Genomic DNA, 18,310 nt, shown 5'->3' with positions numbered 1-18,310 from the left:
GATCTCCCACACCCACTCAGCAATCCCATGGAACCTCTGACACCCGCGCCAGAAATCCCATGGGATCACCCACACCCATGTCAGCAATCCCATGGAAACACCTACACCCATGTCAGAAATCCCATGGGATCCCCCACGCCCACTCAGCAATCCCATGGGATCTCCCACACCCACTCAGAAATCCCATGGAGCCATTGACACCCATGTCAGAAATCCTATGGAATCACCCACACCTACTCAGCAATCCCATGGGATCCCCCACACCCTCTCAGCAATCCCATGGGATCCCCCACACCCATGTCAGCAATCCCATGGGATCCCCCACACCCACTCAGCAATCCCATGGGATCCCCCACACCCTCTCAGCAATCCCATGGGATCCCCCACACCCATGTCAGCAATCCCATGGGATCCCCCACACCCTCTCAGCAATCCCATGGGATCACCCACACCCACTCAGCAATCCCATGGGATCCCCCACACCCTCTCAGCAATCCCATGGGATCCCCCACACCCATGTCAGCAATCCCACAGGGTCACTGAGACACGAGGCTGGAAAAGGCCTCTGTGAGTGGCCCAAGTGCAGCTGTCCACCCAGCCCCACCACCGTGGTCCCCACTGAACCGTGCCTTATTGCTGCTTCCACACGTTTCCAGAACCCTCTCGGGGATGGTGACCCCACCACCACCCTGGGCAGCCCCCCTGGATGCTTCACAAACGTTTCTGTCAGGAAACATCTCTTGATATCCAGCCCAAACCTCCTCTGGCTTTACACTGACAGCCTATTGACTAAGCCAGATCTCTTTAACAACTAACATGTGCAAGGCTTTGCTAATTAGCTATGCTAATTTATGTTAAAAATGATAAATACCAGCCAAGAAACTTCAAAATTAAAAAAAAAAAAAAAACCCAACCAACCAACCAAAAAACCCTTGAAGATTATAAGGACCAGCTGAGGCACTGGCAAGACAAAGGTGCTGGACACCAGCACAGAACATCCCAAGCAGACACACAGACACGACATCCCATCCCCCAAACCAAACAGAGCACAAATTAGGGAAGAAAAATGCTAATGATCTAATGAGGGCAGAGCTTCCCACCAGCAAGAGCTCATATGCCCTGATCACCATCTGCAGCCTCTCCATCTTTTCCCATTTTCCAGTTCCACATGAACCCCAGCACAGCCCATGAGAACTGACAGCATCGGCCTTTTTCTCAGGCAAAACAGCACAAAACCAAACAAAAAACGTTTCCCCCGTCACGCTGGCTCATATGCCGAACTTCACTTGACATTACCTCCTGGAGAGAATAAAAAGGGAAAATTGAGAACAAATGTCGCTGCTAAATGATTCAAAAAAAAAAAAAAAAACAAACCCAACACATTTTGAGTGCAGCATTTGAGCAGACTGCAGGTCAGAACAAAGCAGTGGTTCCCTCTGAGCCCCTCACATCTGAACTGCTTGGCCAACTTCAGCCAAATCTGAAAGAGTGCTAAAACACACAAGGCCGAGTTTCTTCATTAACGAAGCTTGTGAGGAGAGGCAGCTATTGCATGGAAGTGTCCTTTTCAGAGCATCTCCAAGGAAGAATCAACAGCCATCCTCCACCACCAAAAATCTGCTGCATAAAGAATTGACTTCTGTCAAGGCGTTCTTCCCCCAACTTAAAGCTTACCCCGTCCTTGCCCATGCAGCCTGGTGAAGGACAAACTGGGAAGGGTTTTACTTTGGCAAACGCTGCCTCCAAACATCTTGGAGCTCCGTTTCAAGTTTTACTGATGGCAGGTTGGAGTCGTTCTGCTGGTTTGGAGCAGGCAGCAGAACCTCCTGTTTCCATCACAGCTGCCCAAGCATTTCCACCTGGGGCAGGAACTCGCCCCAGAGCAGCCACAGGTGACCCTGGAGAGCATCATCGTGCTGGGACACAACCTCCCAACACACACACTGGAAACCTCCAAAGTTCACACCAGCTGGAAGAGGTTTTATCTTAATTAAAGGACCTAAGTGGGGGGAAAAAAATAGCGCTAAATCCCTCAAAAGCCTAAATCCAGGTTAAAATCAGATATTTAATTTTTGCCCTTCAGCTGGCAGCCAAGTTGCCTGATGGGGAGCTCTTAATGACTTTTATTCTGGGGTTACACAACAAAAAGTGCACATGCTGGAAGAGAGCAGACTTTGCAGCAAAGACCCCTCCACACCCCCAGCGAGGCAGAGTCACCAGAGCTGTCCTCCCTTCCAGTGCAGGCAGGGAATCAATTTTAGAGTGATTCTGGGCATGTTCACCTGCCAATTCCTAAATTAGCAGTTCCTGCAAGGCAGACCAACATCCTTGTGCTTTCCTGAGCCCATCTTGGGGAAAACACTATTCCTTGCAGTGCTATTTTTTTATTTGAAGTCTTTAATTGCTTCAGAGCAGTAGGTTGTGTCATTTAGGGCCAGAGCTCTGCAGCCCCTCACGAAAAAAGACTAAACAGGAGTTACTGTTGGTGTCAGCTCAGCTGGACTGACAGCCAAGCATCCACACCTGTAGCTAATAAATTAATCTGGTTTTCAGTGCCCTACCCTTGATGCTTTGGGCAGGCAGGTGTGGTTAATGGGGGCACGAGCAACAGCTGGGGGGGGGGAGTGTGAAAACAGAAAGAGCCCCAAGTTACATCAGGAGTAGCTTGAGGATCACTGTTAATGCAGCATGAGTAGGTCTGTGTCCTGAACCTGCACCTCCCTCAGATCCCAGCAGAAGCAGGACAGCAATCCAAACTCCTCTGAACTCACCAGACAAGTAGAACTGTAAGGGGGCTCAGAACTAAGAGAGCCCAACGTGCACCACCATAAATCACAGGCCAAAAGAGGAAAGGAAAAAGGGGCAGAAAAGTCATCACAGGATCTGGCGTTACTTATCGAAAGGCACAGTTCCAAGGCTAGGGGTTTTAAACCCCAATTTACCAAGGGAAACTCCACTTGATGAAATCCAAAAAGGCACAGATGCTGTTCACGTGCAGCCAACGTGGCAGCTGAGCTCTGCACGCCACGGCCGTGCCAGCAGAGATTGAGAGGACACCAGACAGCCCAGCTCCTGCAGGGGTGGATGGGGCTTGTGGAGCCAGCACCTCCTCCTGCTGGGACTGAAGAGCCTCTAATGAAAGCTCCTTTTCCCCTCAGTATGGGCAGAAGTAGCTCTCCTTGCCTTCCTTCTCCTGCTCCTGTGGTCTATTCACACAAAAGTCTGGAGGATGTGCTGGTTTTGAGGCCTCCTGTGGAAGCTGCTCTGACACCTGTCCCAGGCGTGGGGCAGAGGCACCACGCTGCTGTCCACAGAGCAGGACTGAAAGCAGGACTAAAAACTCGTGCACACCGAGAGAAGAAAGTCTCTATTCAGCTAACTCAAATCAAAAGTCACCCTGAATACCATGGACCCGAGACACGGCACCAAGGTGCCACGTGCCACCTGAGCCGTGTGGTCACCCCAGCTGTGCTGCCAGCCTCATTCCACCACTTCAGCTCTACCACGCTAACGCTGGAGGACAAAATCTTCCATTGCTGCTGCTCTTCTGTGTCGAAAACAAATAATTCCGAGTTCTCTAGTGAGCTGAGGTAGGAGAACTGGAACCAGGCTTGGGTTACCAGCCAAGGACACCACAAATCCTGTTCCTCACATACCTACCTAGTGCCTTAAACTGAGAGTGCAAGCTCCTAGCAGCCCACGTGTGCAGACTCAGAGGATTTTTCAGCATTTCACACACCCACAGGCTTGCAGGTTGGTCATTAATGCAATTTATAAACCACATTTCCATACAGACCAGTCCCATTCTGGAGTACTGGAAAGCAGCAGCAGCTCCTCTGTCCAAGCCCGCAGCCCTGAGCTTTCACCCATGCTGGTAGCTCAGGACAAGCCTAAACCAGGAGCCTTGATCTTGCACTATTCAAGCCAGCACAGGTTTTACAAGAGTTTAACTGTTTCCCCGTGGCATCAAAATAAAGCAGGTCTAAGAACGCTCACTCGTACTTCACAGTACAACAGGAAAGCAGCTCCCTCAAACTCAGGCCATCCCCAAGAGCGAGACAAGAGCCCCCAAGTCTTTATACCAGGGGAACTTTAAGGGACACGAGTCCCATGCAGGTGTCGGCGGGCTGCTGGCAGCCGGTCCCTGCAGAAGCTGCAGAAGCTGCTCTCCCTCGTGCAGGACGAGCCAGGAGCTGCACAGCCCACGGCCAGGGAGAACTGGAGCCCCCGGGAGCAGCCCCGGCCAGGAAAGGAGGCTGCGACCGCGGCCGGGGAAAAACGGGCCAGAAAACTCACCCGGGGACGAACCGAGCACTCAAAAAGCCCTCCAGAGGCACAGCTTCGTGCAAACGAGATAAAGAGCCGAGAACGAGGGAGGAGAGGAGCAGCCCCGGCCAGGAGGGGAGGCTGTGAACCCGGCCAAGGGAAAGCGTGTCAGAAAACTTACACGGGGACCAAGCGAGCCCTCAGAAACCGAGCGCTCGAACCGCCCCGGAGCCACGCGTTTGTGCAGACCAGATAAAGAAAGCAGAAGAAGCCTTTTATCCCGCTACAGCGGCGGCTCGAGGCAGCTCGGGTGGGAAGCTGCATTCTCGGAAAGAGCTGGAAGCCCCTAGGGCGCACGGCTCGTCCCGTGCCCCGCCGTGCCCGGGCCACACGGACACGCGGCCGCCCCGTCCCCGGGGCTGCAGCGGCGGCACCCGGGCCGGGGCGAATGAACCGAGCCCCCGGCCCCGAGCGGGGACACAGCCGGCTGGAGCACGGCGGAACAGCCCCGCTCGCTCGGGGGAATTAATCAGTTAATTAACGAATTAGCGCTCTGCGAGCAGCCGCGGCTGAGGGCGCGGGCGGTCCCCGCTCCCCTCCCGGGCCGCGGGGCCGGGCCGGGCCGCAGCCCCGCGCCCCGCGGCCGCAGCACTGACCTTGGTGTCCCCGTTGCACAGGGCCATGGGGGCGGCGGGCAGCGCGAAGAAAGGGCCGCGAGGAGCCGCGGCCGATGAGCTAATGCCGCCCGCGGAGGAGGAGCCGCCCGGCACGGCCGCTCCGGCGGAAGGGGAGGAGCGGCGGCGGGGTCAGGGGCGGGACGGGGATGCGGGGACACGCCGGGGACACGCCGGGGAGCCCGGCGCCCGCGGCGGGTCTGCGCTCCGGCCGGCTCGTTTTGCTCTGTTGTCATGGTAAAAAACAATCAGAGCTTTGCAGTGAGTGGGTTTTCCATAAGATGCTCCATCTTATGGAGTCTTGGGATCGCCGGCTGCTTTGGGTTGGGAGCTCTAAGCCCATCCCGTCCCGCCTCCTGCCGTGGGCAGGGACACCTTCCATCGGCCGGGTCCATCCCGTCCCGTCCATCCCGGCCTCGGGCGCTGAACCTGCTGTGCCTGCTCGGTGATTCCCCAGCGCACACCGGGGAACGTGACTGCGTCCGTGGAACCCTCCTGGAGCGGTCCCGGCGCGGTTTTGATGCCTTTCCCTGAACATGAGTGTAAACAGAAGGAATGAAGGAAGGGGTGAATGAAGGAATCCTGGTTAAGATGAAATCACACACCAGCGTCTGGTTCTGCTGTCAAATTCCAAACTGTTCTGTCCTGCGGCTGACAGAAATGTACAGGTTTTGTTCAAAATCGGGGTTTCTGGTCTGTTGTTTTTCGGGACGTGTCATTCTCTTACACTTGTATTTACATTGGCATTCAATCAGGGTCATCTCAGAGCACATGGCACAGGACTGTGTCCTAATCCAGGTCTGCAATATCCCCAGTGAGGAGACTGCACACCCTCTCTGGTCTCTGTTCCAGTGCTCACAGGAAAGGTCTCCCTCCTGTCGAGGTGGGACTTCCTGGGCTCAGTCCCTGCAGAGCCTGGGCAGAGCAGAGCTGTGACGCTCCCTGCGCTCAGGACGCCCAGGGACAGTCAGGGCTGAGGGCTCCTCTCCAGGCTGAGCAGGAGAGAAGCTCAGCTTCGGCTCCCTCAACCTTGCCCGGGCCCGGAGCCGCTCCAGCGATCCCGGCTCCCGTCCCCAGTTCCGCTCCTGCCGCCCCGTCAATCAGGGCCGAGGGGGGCGGTGCCGCGCATGACGTCACCCGCAGCGCACCAATGAGGCGCGGCCACGCCTGGCCCGCGCGGGGCGGGGCGGCTCCCTCAGCGCGGCGGCGCCGGGGCCGCTGCCGGGCCGCTCCCCGGACATGGCGCCCGCCATCGCCGCCGAGGAGGGCGGCCGGCAGCGCCGCGCCGCCACCCGCCAGCACAGCCTGGACCTGACGGACGAGCCGCCCCGCGGCGGGCTGCCCGGCGACACCGAGGCGCTGCTGCCGGAGCGGGCGCGGGGGTACCGCGCGGAGCTGGGCAGCATCCTGCTGCTGCTGGTGCTGTACGTGCTGCAGGGCATCCCGCTGGGGCTGGCGGGCAGCGTGCCGCTCATCCTGCAGAGCAAGAGCGCCAGCTACACCGACCAGGCCTTCTTCAGCTTCGTGTTCTGGCCCTTCAGCCTGAAGCTGCTGTGGGCGCCCTTGGTGGACGCCGTGTACGTGCGGGGCTTCGGCCGCCGCAAGTCGTGGCTGGTGCCCACGCAGTACGTGCTGGGGCTCTTCATGATCTACATGTCCACGCAGGTGGACGCGCTGCTGGGCGACGGCCACGGCCGCGGCCCCGACGTGGCGGCGCTCACCGTCACCTTCTTCCTCTTCGAGTTCCTGGCGGCCACGCAGGACATCGCGGTGGACGGCTGGGCGCTCACCATGCTGTCCCGGGAGAACGTGGGCTACGCCTCCACCTGCAACTCCGTGGGGCAGACGGCCGGCTACTTCCTGGGCAACGTGCTGTTCCTGGCCCTGGAGTCCGCCTCCTTCTGCAACAAGTACCTGCGCTTCGAGCCGCAGCCGCGGGGCATCGTCACCCTCTCAGGTAGGGCCGGGCGCTGCAGCCCGCGTGTGCCGCGACGGAGCCGGCGAGTGCGCTGCTTTGGAAGGGACTAAAGAGGTTCCCTGCCATGGCAGGGACACCTTCCACCGCCCCAGGTGCTCCCAGCTCTGTCCAGCCTGGCCCTGGGCACTGCCAGGGATCCACGGCAGCCACCGCTGCTCTGGGCACCGTGTGCCAGGGCCTGCCCACCCTTCCAGGGAAGGATTTTTTCCTAGTAAAAAAAGGATTTTTTTCCTGTTATATCTTCCTCAGGATGCTTCTTCCCTGTGCCTGGACCCCTCTGTGGTGGGACGCTGGGAACCAAACAGGTTTGGTTTGTCCCTTGCCCCGTGGGAAAGCACAGCCTGCTTGGAGGCTGGCAGAGCCCACTGCTACATGCACTGGAGCTCAGATTTTTCTGGGCTAAAGTGTGTGGAAAACCTGCCTTGTCATTATCTTGGCTGACCTAAGCACTTTGGAGGAACTCTTTTTTTTTTTTTTTCCTCCTAGTTTAATGCCCATGGACTAGATTACTCTTTAAAAAAAAACAAGCCAAAGTCTCCATGTGGGAAGAAGAAAGAGGGGAACTAAAATAAAAAAGATATTCTTTCAATATGATATTTTTCACAGAATAGAAGTGAAGGTGCACAGGGTTGAGCATGTAGCTAGTTTCTGAAGGAAGGCCTTATTTTAGTAAATTAAGGAGGATTTGCTTTTTCTCTTCAGCAAATTCAATGGAGTGTGGTAATCCAAGCATAACTGGCTGGTAGTGGAGGGATGTTTCTGTTTGCTGGGGTTGGGGGTTTTTCTCAGAAAGGTTCTGTGTGGTGGCAGGGGTATTACCCTGGAGATGCTTCAAGGACAGCTGGTTTGGTTGCAAGTTTGAGGGAGGAGGGGAAATGCTGGCAGCACTTCTGGCTGCAGCCTCAGGGTGAGCCTGGCAGTGAAGAGCAGATCCCCATGGTCTCAGTCTCTGCTCCCCCTCACACTGTGCCACCTCAGATCAGGTATGCCAGAAGAGGCTGGAATTGTGTGAAGGGGACCTTTGCTTTCTGTCCTGCCCCTTCCTCGGGGCTGAATCAGGACAGCAGTTCCCACAGCTGCTGTGCTTGCCTGCTCGCTGCAGCTCTCACCACTGCTGACCAGTCCTGCTCTTTGCTCCCTGCTGCCAGCCTCGTGCCTGGCCTATGTCAGGGAGCACAGAGTGGCCCTCCAAGTGTCCCAGCTGGCTCCTGGCTGTCCCTGGAGCTGTGCAGCTCCTGGGCTGGCGTGTCCATCCCTCACTGCAGTGCACACTGACGTCTTTGCTGCTGATGCAACTTGCAGCCACTGCTGTTCAGACAGCTCGGCTTGGCTGTACTTCCCTCACTGCCCAGGGTTTTTGTTGTTTGGGGTTTTTTTTCTCTCAGGGCTGTTTGTATAAATAAAAGTGTTGTTTTTAAAAGATATTATCTCCAAACAGCACCAATCCCACCTTCTTTACCTGCCCTGGAGTATTGATGTGGGTGGAGTAAGAACAGCAAATAACTGACACTGTAGTTGCAGGATATGATTTTTCAGGTAGTAAAACTGTAAAAAAATTCTGTTTCTCAGTCATGTGAGTGGCACAGTTCAGTGTTTCCCTGGAGCAGCTGAGACCAGCAGCAGTAACCAGCTCACTGAGGAGCACAGGGACTCACTGGTCCTTGCCCTGGCTGTAATGGGCTGGTGATGAGCAGGTTTGGCAGGTAAAGCAGCAGAAAACTTCACTGCTGGAAAAGGTGAACGTTCTCTGCCAGCTCAGATCTCTGAGCACTGTTGCTGTAGGCTGAGCCCAGTGCTAGGGAAGGAACAAGTCAACACTCCATGATCCAGAGGAGCAGCACCCCGAGGGAGCTGGTTTAGGTGGATATCAGGAAAGGTTCTTCCCCCAGAGGGTGCTGGCACTGCCCAGGCTCCCCAGGGAATGGGGACGGCCCCGAGGCTGCCAGAGCTCCAGGAGCCTTTGGACAGCACTGCCAGGGATGTCTTGTGCCAGGAGTTGGGATGAGCCTTGTGGGTCCGTCCCAGCTGAAGATATTCTGTGATCCTAAGTCAGCTTTGAGTTGTTGAGAAGCAGCAGCAGCATTCATTGTTCTCATTAACTTCAGGAAATTAATATGGACAAAAGTAAACCCATCATCAAATTCACCAAACCAAAGGCTGTGTTGGGCTGTGTCAGGCTGAAGTGCCAGAGAAGGAAACAGGAAAAACCCTTCTGTGGGCTGATTGTCCTGGGATGTATTTAGCACTTGCTGCTCAGGTGACTTCAGTTTTTTTTAAAGCAGGGGAAGCTCCCTGGCTGGCTTTGTGATTCCTGCCTGGTTTGCCCGTTCCAGCAAGGAAGGAAGGACAGTGGGAAAGAGTGAACACAGGACAAAGGTGCCCCTTACCTGTGCCAGGGACTGTGGAGCACCCCTGCTCCTGGGAGGGGATCCTGGGTACCTGTACCACCTGGGTACCTTCTTCAGGCTGTTTTCCAGCCTGATCAATCCCTGATCTAGTTCAAAAACTTGTTTTGCCCCATCTCAGTGGTTTATTTTGTTACTAGTAGTGTAGCTGCAGAAACAAAATAGGGATGGGGGAAGCAGCAGCGGTGGGACCAGAAAGTTTGTCCTTGAAATCCCTTAGTAAACTCTAATTTCAAAGTTCTTCTGCTTGTAGCCTGTTAGTGAGGTTCCTTGTATTTGAAAGGAAATGTACCTTATTTTTGTGTAAACTGCCTACAGCCTCAAAAAACCCACTTTTTTCGTCTGAACTACTATATATATGGATATGGTGGGTTTTTTCTTTTTTTCTTGCTTTGCTTTGTTGCTGATGCAGCCCCTGCAGTGCTGTGCTGCAGCTGACAGGGCTGGCCTGATCAGGAGCACTCATGTGATGATGCTCAGAGCTATTTCTATCCCCATCCTTGCACTGTGTCTCTCACTGCAGTGATAATGCTCAGGGTTATTATTAGAGAGCTGCTCCTCCACATCCTTTGCAGCCAGCAGCTGTGATTAGTGAGACTCTCAGAAAATGCATCTTTCCTTGAGAATGTCTGTTCAGGGCACCTTGTTTTTTTTTTAAGGGAGAGCAATCTTGACAGTGCTGCTTGTGAGGTCGTGTTTATTTTAGGAAAGGGAAGAGTAGCAGAAATGGTGTGAAAAGCCTTTTTTCTGTTACCCTGGGAATGGTGGGACACACCTGGAGCAGTCCTTGCGTGTTTTCTTCCAGCTTGCCGAGCCTGTTCCCTGCTGTGCGCGAGAAGCAGGCGATAACTGACCGAGCCTTTGTCTCTGCCCTTTCACCAGCCCTCGCTGCTCCTGCCGAGGCCCCCAGAGGCTGCTGGAGCTGCTCCTGACCTGGAGGACTAAAGGCTGCTTCTGTCCCACCCCCTGCACATGGCTGAGCTCCTTCCTGCCTCTGTCCTAGAGGCAGAGGATAGGATGATCTTGAACTGGCCATTCACTAAACCAGAAGTACTCTCTTGGTGGCTTTTTTCTGTCCCACATCCACGATTTAGCAGATACTGATCTGCCTAAAACAGAGCACTGGAATGCTGCCGAGTCTCCACTTCAGCCAGACAGGTCTGAGGACTCCTTAGAATTCTGCAAAAACTTTCCTCGGGCCATCTTCACACTCCTAAATCCCTTTTTCCTGCAGGTGGGAGATGGGTATTAGATAGGGATGTAGAGCTGAGGCACAGAGTGGTTCCCTGAGTGCAGGGTAAGGGAGGAGCTGGGCAGGAGTTCTGCCTCTGGAGGTTCTTCCCTCTCTTCTAACTATTACATGTGGTTTTCCTCCTTTATCAGCCTGTGCTGGCTGTGTGTGTAATCCTTCAACGTGTTCATTTTTGCCTCTGTTCCTCCTCCAACATGCTCACTGTGGTGATAACCCACCAAACAGCAGGGAGGTGACCTGGTTTGCTGCTGCTCCTCTGCCTCAGATCCAGCAAACACCTCCTCTCAGAGGAGGGCAGAGCTGTGTCATTCACTGTATGTAGCTCCTGGTTTGCTTTTGCTGCTTGTTTTTATTCCACTTTGATTATTAGGTTTGTATTCTACAACTGTCAATCATGGCTGCTACAAAGGAATTTTTATTCTATTTTCCCCTCCAGATTTCCTGTTTTTCTGGGGAGCTGTCTTCTTAGTTACCACTACATTGGTTGCCTTTCTGAAAAAAGAAAACCAGGAGCTAATACCAGCAAAGGAAGAAACAAAAGGCATCACTGACACATACAGGCTGCTATTCTCAATAATCAAGATGCCAGCAGTTCTTACTTTCTGTCTCTTGATCCTCACTTCAAAAGTAAGTAAATACACTTAAGAATTGTTAAACGCTGGCATCAGGGTCTAGAAGGCTGCTGAGTCCCCAGGATGTAACTTAGTTTTGCTGTTGGCTGTCACAAGAGTTGTGAATTTCCACATGAAATTCAAGCAAAATGGCTTATCCCATTGTGCTGAGCAGGGCTGTGCAGCAGAAAAGCTTTGTGTGAGCTTTTGTGTTTAACACAAGCATTGAATAGAAGCTTGGTGGCAATGTGGTATTAAAGTAAAGTACATTTTTAAACAGGCTGTGTAGCCTGCAGTTAAAAGGACAGAAAATCTTTCTTTTTAGCTCAGAATCCCCAGCTCTGTCCAAGCTGTTTCCATGGCTCCTGGTTGGACACTGAGGATGCCAACAGCAGTGAAGGCACAGGAATGAGTGGCAGTGCTACTTAATGTTCCTGGAATAGTTTTGGCTGTGATGACAGTAAGTGTGCAAGTGTAGAACATGTGGAACTAATTTGGAAACCAAATCAGGGGCAGAAGTGACTTCAGTGACAGTGTGTTCTGTATCCATTTCTCGATTTACGTGATAGGGAGTAAATTGAATTTCTAGCCAGACTCCCTGTTCTCCTCAGCTTATTTTGTCTCCCTAACATTGCAGGTTGGGTTTTCAGCAGCAGATGCTGTAACAGGACTCAAACTGGTGGAGGAGGGAGTCCCCAAAGAGCACCTGGCTCTGCTGGCAGTTCCAATGGTTCCTTTGCAGATCATCTTGCCTCTGGTTATCAGCAAATACACAGCGGGCCCCCAGCCCCTGAACACCTTCTACAAAGCAATGCCTTACAGGTAAAGCCTCATTTTAGTGGAACACGGTGATATGTGTGCTCAGTTTGTGTGTTCAGATCACCTGTAGGGTTTTGTGTGTAACTCTCTGACTGCCAGGTCCAAAGAAGTGTGTCAGGATTGTCACAGTGAGTTGAACTGTGGTTCATGCAGTGTCACTGTGTGGAAGCAGAGCATGGGGTGTTGGGGATGTGCATGTTCAGCAGCATTAGAGCAGTGCTCTGCTGCTCCTAATTAACAATGTCACTGCTTGTCAAATATTTGGTATCTAATTCTGAGATAGAAATAGGTGTAACCCTTCGGATCTAAACTATTTTAAAGTACTCACTATGATTGTTCAATGGTTGCTTCGTGTTGAGGAAACACATGGGAAGAGTTACTTGGAATAGCAAATCATCTTTCTCATCCCTCCAGGTTGCTTCTTGGCCTGGAATTCACTTTCCTGGTGTGGTGGGCTCCTAAAGTAAAACATGAAGGAGGATTTCCTGTCTACTACTACGCTGTGGTGGTGCTGAGTTATGCTCTACACCAGGTAACACTCACAGTGTGGGGAGGGGAAATGATGTTCCAGGGTCAAACTGGAATCCCTCTAGCCTGACCCGTGCTGTGTGGCAGGACTGACTTGACTCTTGCTGGTGTTACTCCTCCCCATTCCCTGTGCTCCATTGGACATCATCTGTGAGCTACTTTGAGTTGTCCATGTCCAGTGTAGTTCCCCAGATTCCTTTTTCCCCAGACCCAGAAGCTCAAAAGCACAGAGGAGCTGGAGAAATCCCAGAACTGTGTCTGAGCTTGATAGGCATGCTGATGGTTGTGCAAATAAATAAAGTTATGTGATCCTGGTCTTAGGGAAAAAACTCAGTTGTTGGAGGAACACCATAATGGATCTGATCCAAAGACTTGGGAAACAAGCACCTGATACAGCGTGGTCTTTGGATCAGAACTGAAAGCAGGGCCTTGAGAGGTGATTTTCAAATGCAGAAGGGTTGTGGTTAGTGCTGTTTTAGCTGGCTGATTGTATTTCAGTTTGATACCCCAAGTCATGCCAGTGCTTGTGGGGCTGGGTCTGTCGCAGCGTGGCTTGAGACAAGCAGCAAGGGCACTCCCCGAGTCAGCACAGGGACAGGCTGCAGGAGGAACTGCTGCTGCTGGGATCATTTTCCAGTCAGTGCTGCTGAGTTCAGGGCATCTCTCAGCAGGGCTTTCGTGCTGGGGGTTTCATTTTCTCTGGCCTGTCTGTCCTCCCAGATCACCCTGTACAGCATGTACGTGGCCATCATGGCCTTCAACGCCAAGGTCAGCGACCCGCTCATCGGGGGCACCTACATGACCCTGCTCAACACCGTGTCCAACCTGGGGGGCAACTGGCCCTCCACGGTGGCCCTGTGGCTGGTGGACCCCCTCACAGTGAAGGAGTGTGCCGGGGCCCAGGGCCACACCTGTGCCACTGCAGCGGCCACAGAGGTGAGTCTGGGGGCTGGGGGGGGGTTCTCTGCTCAGTGTCTCAATTAAATGGCTTCTTGCAGTATTTTTTTGCCTTTGGAAACCTTCACAATGTATGGCTTGTGCTCACAAATTCCCAGTGATGGAGCTCATTTTCCTGGGTGATAAAATCCAGTCTTGTAACAGCTGTGCACTCTGAATAACCACCCCTTTCCCAGGGTTTGCAGCTGCAGAGTAGTGAGCCCTTTCTTCCTGTGCTGAGCTGGGGTGGAAGCACCAGACTGGTGCCACATTCCCTGCAGGGTGAGGAGCCTGTAGGTGTGGTTTTGAGCTGTGCAGTCAGGGGCTCTGTCCATGGCAGGCTCTCTGTCCCCCAGGGCCCTCCATTTCTGTGGCAGGTTTTTCTTTCTCCTGTTTCCCTGGAGGCTTCTTATCTGCCTGCCTTGATACCTTCTCCAAGATGCTGCTCTGCTCTCTGATTTTGGTGTCCACTTTCCCCATGAAATCAAGTGGGACTGGCTGCCTGCCCAGTTCTGGGAGCCCTGTGGAAGAGAACAAAGAACTTGCTGTACGCAGATCAAACAACAGGACACAAAACTGCTGGGAAAGCAACATTTCAAATTCACCTCCTCACAGCAAATGAGACATTTGACATGGCTGAAGAGTGGAAATGTTTGGGTGTTTTGTTTTGTTTTTTTTTTTTCTGTGCTCATGACTGAGATTTATTTCATTCCTGAATGCCAGGATGCTCTAGGACATGGAGGTTCTCTAAATGATCAAAGTGTTCTAGAGTCCTGCATGATTTGTCTGAACTGGACGTGCAGTTTTTGTTGGTGCAGAGGGGAAACTGCTTCAGCAGCAGATGCTTTCCCAGCCTCTCGCTCATTAGCCTGTCACTAATTAGGTTCCTTGTGTCTCAGCCTCTACTGAACTTGAGTCCTTCCTCCTTCACCTCACTCCTCTGATCTTTTCTCACATCCTCCTAGTTGGTGACATTCCTCCACCACCACCACTCCCTTCTTATTCCTAATCTGACTTTGGCATGTCTCGGCATAATGAAACTGCTGGCAGAGCCTCAGCTCAGAGAATTGATTAATCCTGGGATTAGAGCAGTGTTGAAAGCCAAACAATAGCAGAAACAATCCTGGGCTGTACAGTCACCTTGTGAATGCTGGGTGTTTGTCTTCCAGTTCAAAACCATCCTGGGCGTGTTTCTTCCAGATACAGAATCACAGAATCATGGAATGGTTTGGATTGGAAGGACCTAAAAGCCATTCTAGTGCCACCCCTGCCATGGGCAGGGACACCTTCCACTATCCCAAGTTGCTCCCAGCCCTCTCCAACCTGGCCCTGGACATTTCCAGGTCTGGGGAGTCCACGACATGGATGGCTAGGGAGAAAATCATCTTTCTCTGTGAGGCTGGGAGCAGTGGTTGCCCCTGCGGGCCAGCACGGACAGTGGGGCTGTGTCTGTGTTGTGGAGTTTGCCCTTTGGGCTGACGTGCTCCATTTCCCACGTGTCTAGAGCAGGTTTGGTACTTTGTTACTGTCCATGCTGCTGATAAGCTCGGAAGCCTCTCTGACCAGCTGCACAGGAAACAACAAAGAGTAAACAACTCCGTTTAGTCCTGACCAGGAGCAGGGAGACCCCTGCAGCTCTGGAGTGCCGTGTGCTCAGTGCATTGCCCTGTGCTCTGTTTCAGCTGTGCACAGCAGCTGGGGGCTCCTGCATCACCACCCTGGACGGGTACTACGTGGAGTCCGTCGTCTGCGTCATCCTGGGCTTTGCCTGGTGGTTCTTCCTTGGACCAAAATTCAAAAAGCTGCAGGACGAAGGACAGTCTTCGTGGAAGTGCAGGAGGAGCAATTGATGCACTTAGGTGTTGGATGGACCAGCAAGGTGGTTTTAGTTTTATTACAAAGACATATCCCATAATCAGCACCCCGGAATCTCGGTGTTCCTGTGCCACGCCGGGGAGATCTGCGTGGCCGAGGCAGGGCTGTGTGTGGCACCACTGCCCTCCCCACAGCACGGGCAGTTCAGAAAGGAATGCCTAAAGCAGCACCTCCGTGCTCCATGCTTACCCCTGACTCCAGAGCTGCTGATTCCATAGGGCACCTCTGGGAAAGCTCCTCGTGCCCTGGCTGTAGAGGCAGCAGCATTGCCAGCTGAGTGCCAGCTTTTATTTTCACACAGAAATGATCTGACAGGGCAGCTGACCCGGGGAAGGATGCCCAAGGCATTCTGACTTGCAGGTTAAGCATGGTACTGTGGAATTCCTTGTGGGAAGATCAGTGTGAGATGTCTGTGGGCTTCGCTTCTTCTCACTTTCTGAACTGTAACCACGCCTCAAAGGATGAAATATTCCGGAGATTCTTTTAAATGTATTTTCTGGCTTTTATAAGCTTTAAAGATTTATAAGAAACTATTTTTATAAGCAAATTACATTTGTTTAATTTATTTCCGCTGTTTCAAGGCAGTTTGATTTACGTTCAAGGTACTTTCTTGACGGCAAAATGCTGTAAGGTAGGACTGGAATAACGCACAATCCTCTGAGCCTTGAGTCCTGCAGCTGGAACGGGAGGTGCTTCCCAAGGCAGGGCACGTGCGCCTTTGGAAGGGGTGAGTTGATGGGGGGAAAAACCAATCCGTTGGTTTTCCAACCCGTGTTACTGAAGTTTGAATATTCATTCTCAAAAGCAGTGGGAGCACCGAGACTCCCCCCAGGCGGGGGTGAGCAGAGTGAGTTGGTGGTGACAGAGTTGCCAAATTCCCAGGGGGCTGGTGCAGGACTCGCCCTCACACCAATGAAACGGGCGCGGTCCTGTGGCAGAGCTGCTGCAGAATTCACTGCTGGCGCCATGTGGTGGAAACATTCCTGCTGGATTTCTCCCACTGAGCTCCCTCCTGAGTGCCTTAGGGACCCACAGGTGCTGGAGAGGCACTCGGACCCCGCTGGGTCTATGTGGAACATTGCTATTAAAAAGGAAAACTATTAAACATCCCTTGGAAAGGTGCACGACGCTCCCTGCCCCGTTTCTTGTCAATATTGGAAGGACTGGGCTGGGAGGGGGGTTGGGATCTTCTGCTGCTGTGTGTTTTATGGGGAAAGTGACCCAATAGCACCTCCGGAGTGCTGGGGGGTGGGTGGGTGTACAGAGGGTCTCCTTGGCATCAGGGGTAAGGAGGGCCTGTCCTCTCCTGTGCTCTGTCCCCTCCCTTGAGGGTCACCCCTCACAGCTTGCTTCAGGCACAGCAAAACCACTCGTGCTAAGTGAAATCACGTGGGTTTTACTGCCCAAGCCGAATGTATTCCAATTTCCCCTCTGCATAAGAACAAAATCGACATAAAAATATATCAGCTTTATGGCTGCACCTTTCAGTCCCTGTCCCACCAGCTCCAGTGCATTAACTCTGTGAGGCACTTCAGTTCTGTATCCTCTGTGGAACCATGGGCTGCTTATTTAATTACATCCTGCATACCTACAGGGGTTGTTTTAACTTTTCTGATTGTGAGGAAAAACTTCAAGTGCAGAAGCTGAGAAATTAAATTTGCTGTGTGTTAGATCTGGGTTTTACTTTGCAATTTTTTTTTTCCTGTTTCTAAAGGTCACAGTGAAACCTGTCACCAATAAAGATGAGTTAAGGATTAACTCAATCAATAATTAGATTATCAACAATATCAAAATTGCACATAAACTCCAAATAGGTAGGAAGAGATATGTTACCTGAAATAAATGTGTCCTTTTTCAGACTGGTGAAACAAGTTATGGATTAGTGCTTTTAATTTAAGTAGCTATTTTGTAAATTGGAAATGTTGCTGTGCCAGCCCCTTAGCAGGCTGCTGAAGAGCACCCATAAGATTTTGATTTTGCTGCTTTTTTTCTACCAACTCTGTTCAAAAGGGATTTTTCTTTTTAACATTAGAATTATTACGGACTTAAGCATCTTTAACATTAAAAAAAAACAAACAAAAAGCAAACCCCAAACCAACAAGAATAACAAACCAAACACATTTGAAATGCCAAGAAGAAAGGAGCATCTGAAGGCTCAATGCAGAGTTCAGCCTGGAGAGGAGAAAGCTCCAGGGAGAGCTCAGAGCCCTGCCAGGGCCTGAAGGGGCTCCAGGAGAGCTGGAGAGGGACTGGGGACAAGGGATGGACACAGGGAATGGCTCCCACTGCCAGAGGGCAGGGATGGGTGGGACATTGGGAATTGGGAATTGTTCCCTGTGAGGGTGGGCAGGCCTGGCACAGGTGCCCAGAGCAGCTGTGGCTGCCCCTGTCCCCTGGCAGTGTCCCGGCCGGAGCTGCTCGGGGCCGGTGTCGCTCCCTGTCACGGCGGCACCGGGCGCTGTTCGTTTCCCGGTTCCCTGTCACGGCGGCACCGGGCGCTGTTCGTTTCCCGGTTCCCTGTCACGGCGGCACCGGGCGCTGTTCGTTTCCCGGCTCTATGGCAGGGGTGGCACCGGGCGCTGTTCGTTTCCCGGTTCCGTGGCACGGCGGCACCGGGCGCTGTTCGTTTCCCGGCTCTATGGCAGGGGCGGCACCGGGCGCTGTTCGTTTCCCTGTTCCCCTGTCGCGGCGGCACCGGGCGCTGTTCGTTTCCCGGTTCCCTGTCACGGCGGCACCGGGCGCTGTTCGTTTCCCGGTTCCGTGGCACGGTGACACCGGGCGCTGTTCGTTTCCCGGTTCCCTGTCGCGGCGGCACCAGGCGCTGTTCGTTTCCCTGTTCCCTGTCGCGGCGGCACCGGGCGCTGTTCGTTTCCCGGTTCCCTGTCGCGGCGGCACCGGGCGCTGTTCGTTTCCCGGTTCCCTGTCGCGGCGGCACCGGGCGCTGTTCGTTTCCCGGTTCCGTGGCA

The 18,310-nt window shown here is 53.1% G+C and overlaps 2 protein-coding genes across 3 annotated transcripts in view; one reads left to right on the top strand and one right to left on the bottom strand.

The window, feature by feature from the left end:
* Nucleotides 1-5,060, bottom strand: part of GMPS (guanine monophosphate synthase) — a 28,247-nt gene extending 23,187 nt beyond the window's left edge. Inside the window, exon 1 of the mRNA XM_053986223.1 lies at nucleotides 4,923-5,060. Coding sequence (XP_053842198.1) covers nucleotides 4,923-4,949 — 27 coding nt within the window. The 5' untranslated portion in view covers nucleotides 4,950-5,060. The remainder of the gene's footprint in view (nucleotides 1-4,922) is intronic.
* A 1,108-nt stretch (nucleotides 5,061-6,168) lies between these two features.
* On the top strand, nucleotides 6,169-16,466 carry SLC33A1 (solute carrier family 33 member 1). Of its 2 annotated transcripts, XM_053986153.1 has the most exons (6): nucleotides 6,169-6,897; nucleotides 11,012-11,202; nucleotides 11,824-12,008; nucleotides 12,420-12,537; nucleotides 13,254-13,469; nucleotides 15,152-16,466. In XM_053986153.1, the coding sequence occupies exons 1-6, from the start codon at nucleotides 6,180-6,182 to the stop codon at nucleotides 15,317-15,319; spliced, it is 1,596 nt and encodes a 531-aa protein (XP_053842128.1). In that variant the 5' UTR covers nucleotides 6,169-6,179; the 3' UTR covers nucleotides 15,320-16,466. The 2 variants fall into 2 exon arrangements, with proteins under 2 accessions (XP_053842128.1, XP_053842130.1); XM_053986155.1 differs by lacking the exons at nucleotides 11,012-11,202; nucleotides 12,420-12,537.
* The last annotated feature ends 1,844 nt before the right edge of the window (nucleotides 16,467-18,310 follow it).

The sequence above is a fragment of the Vidua macroura genome, chromosome 10, assembly GCF_024509145.1.
Source record: "Vidua macroura isolate BioBank_ID:100142 chromosome 10, ASM2450914v1, whole genome shotgun sequence".
NCBI lineage: Eukaryota > Metazoa > Chordata > Aves > Passeriformes > Viduidae > Vidua > Vidua macroura.
The sequence above is the reverse complement of the archived record's forward strand: the minus strand, read 5'-3'. Positions and strand labels throughout refer to the sequence as shown.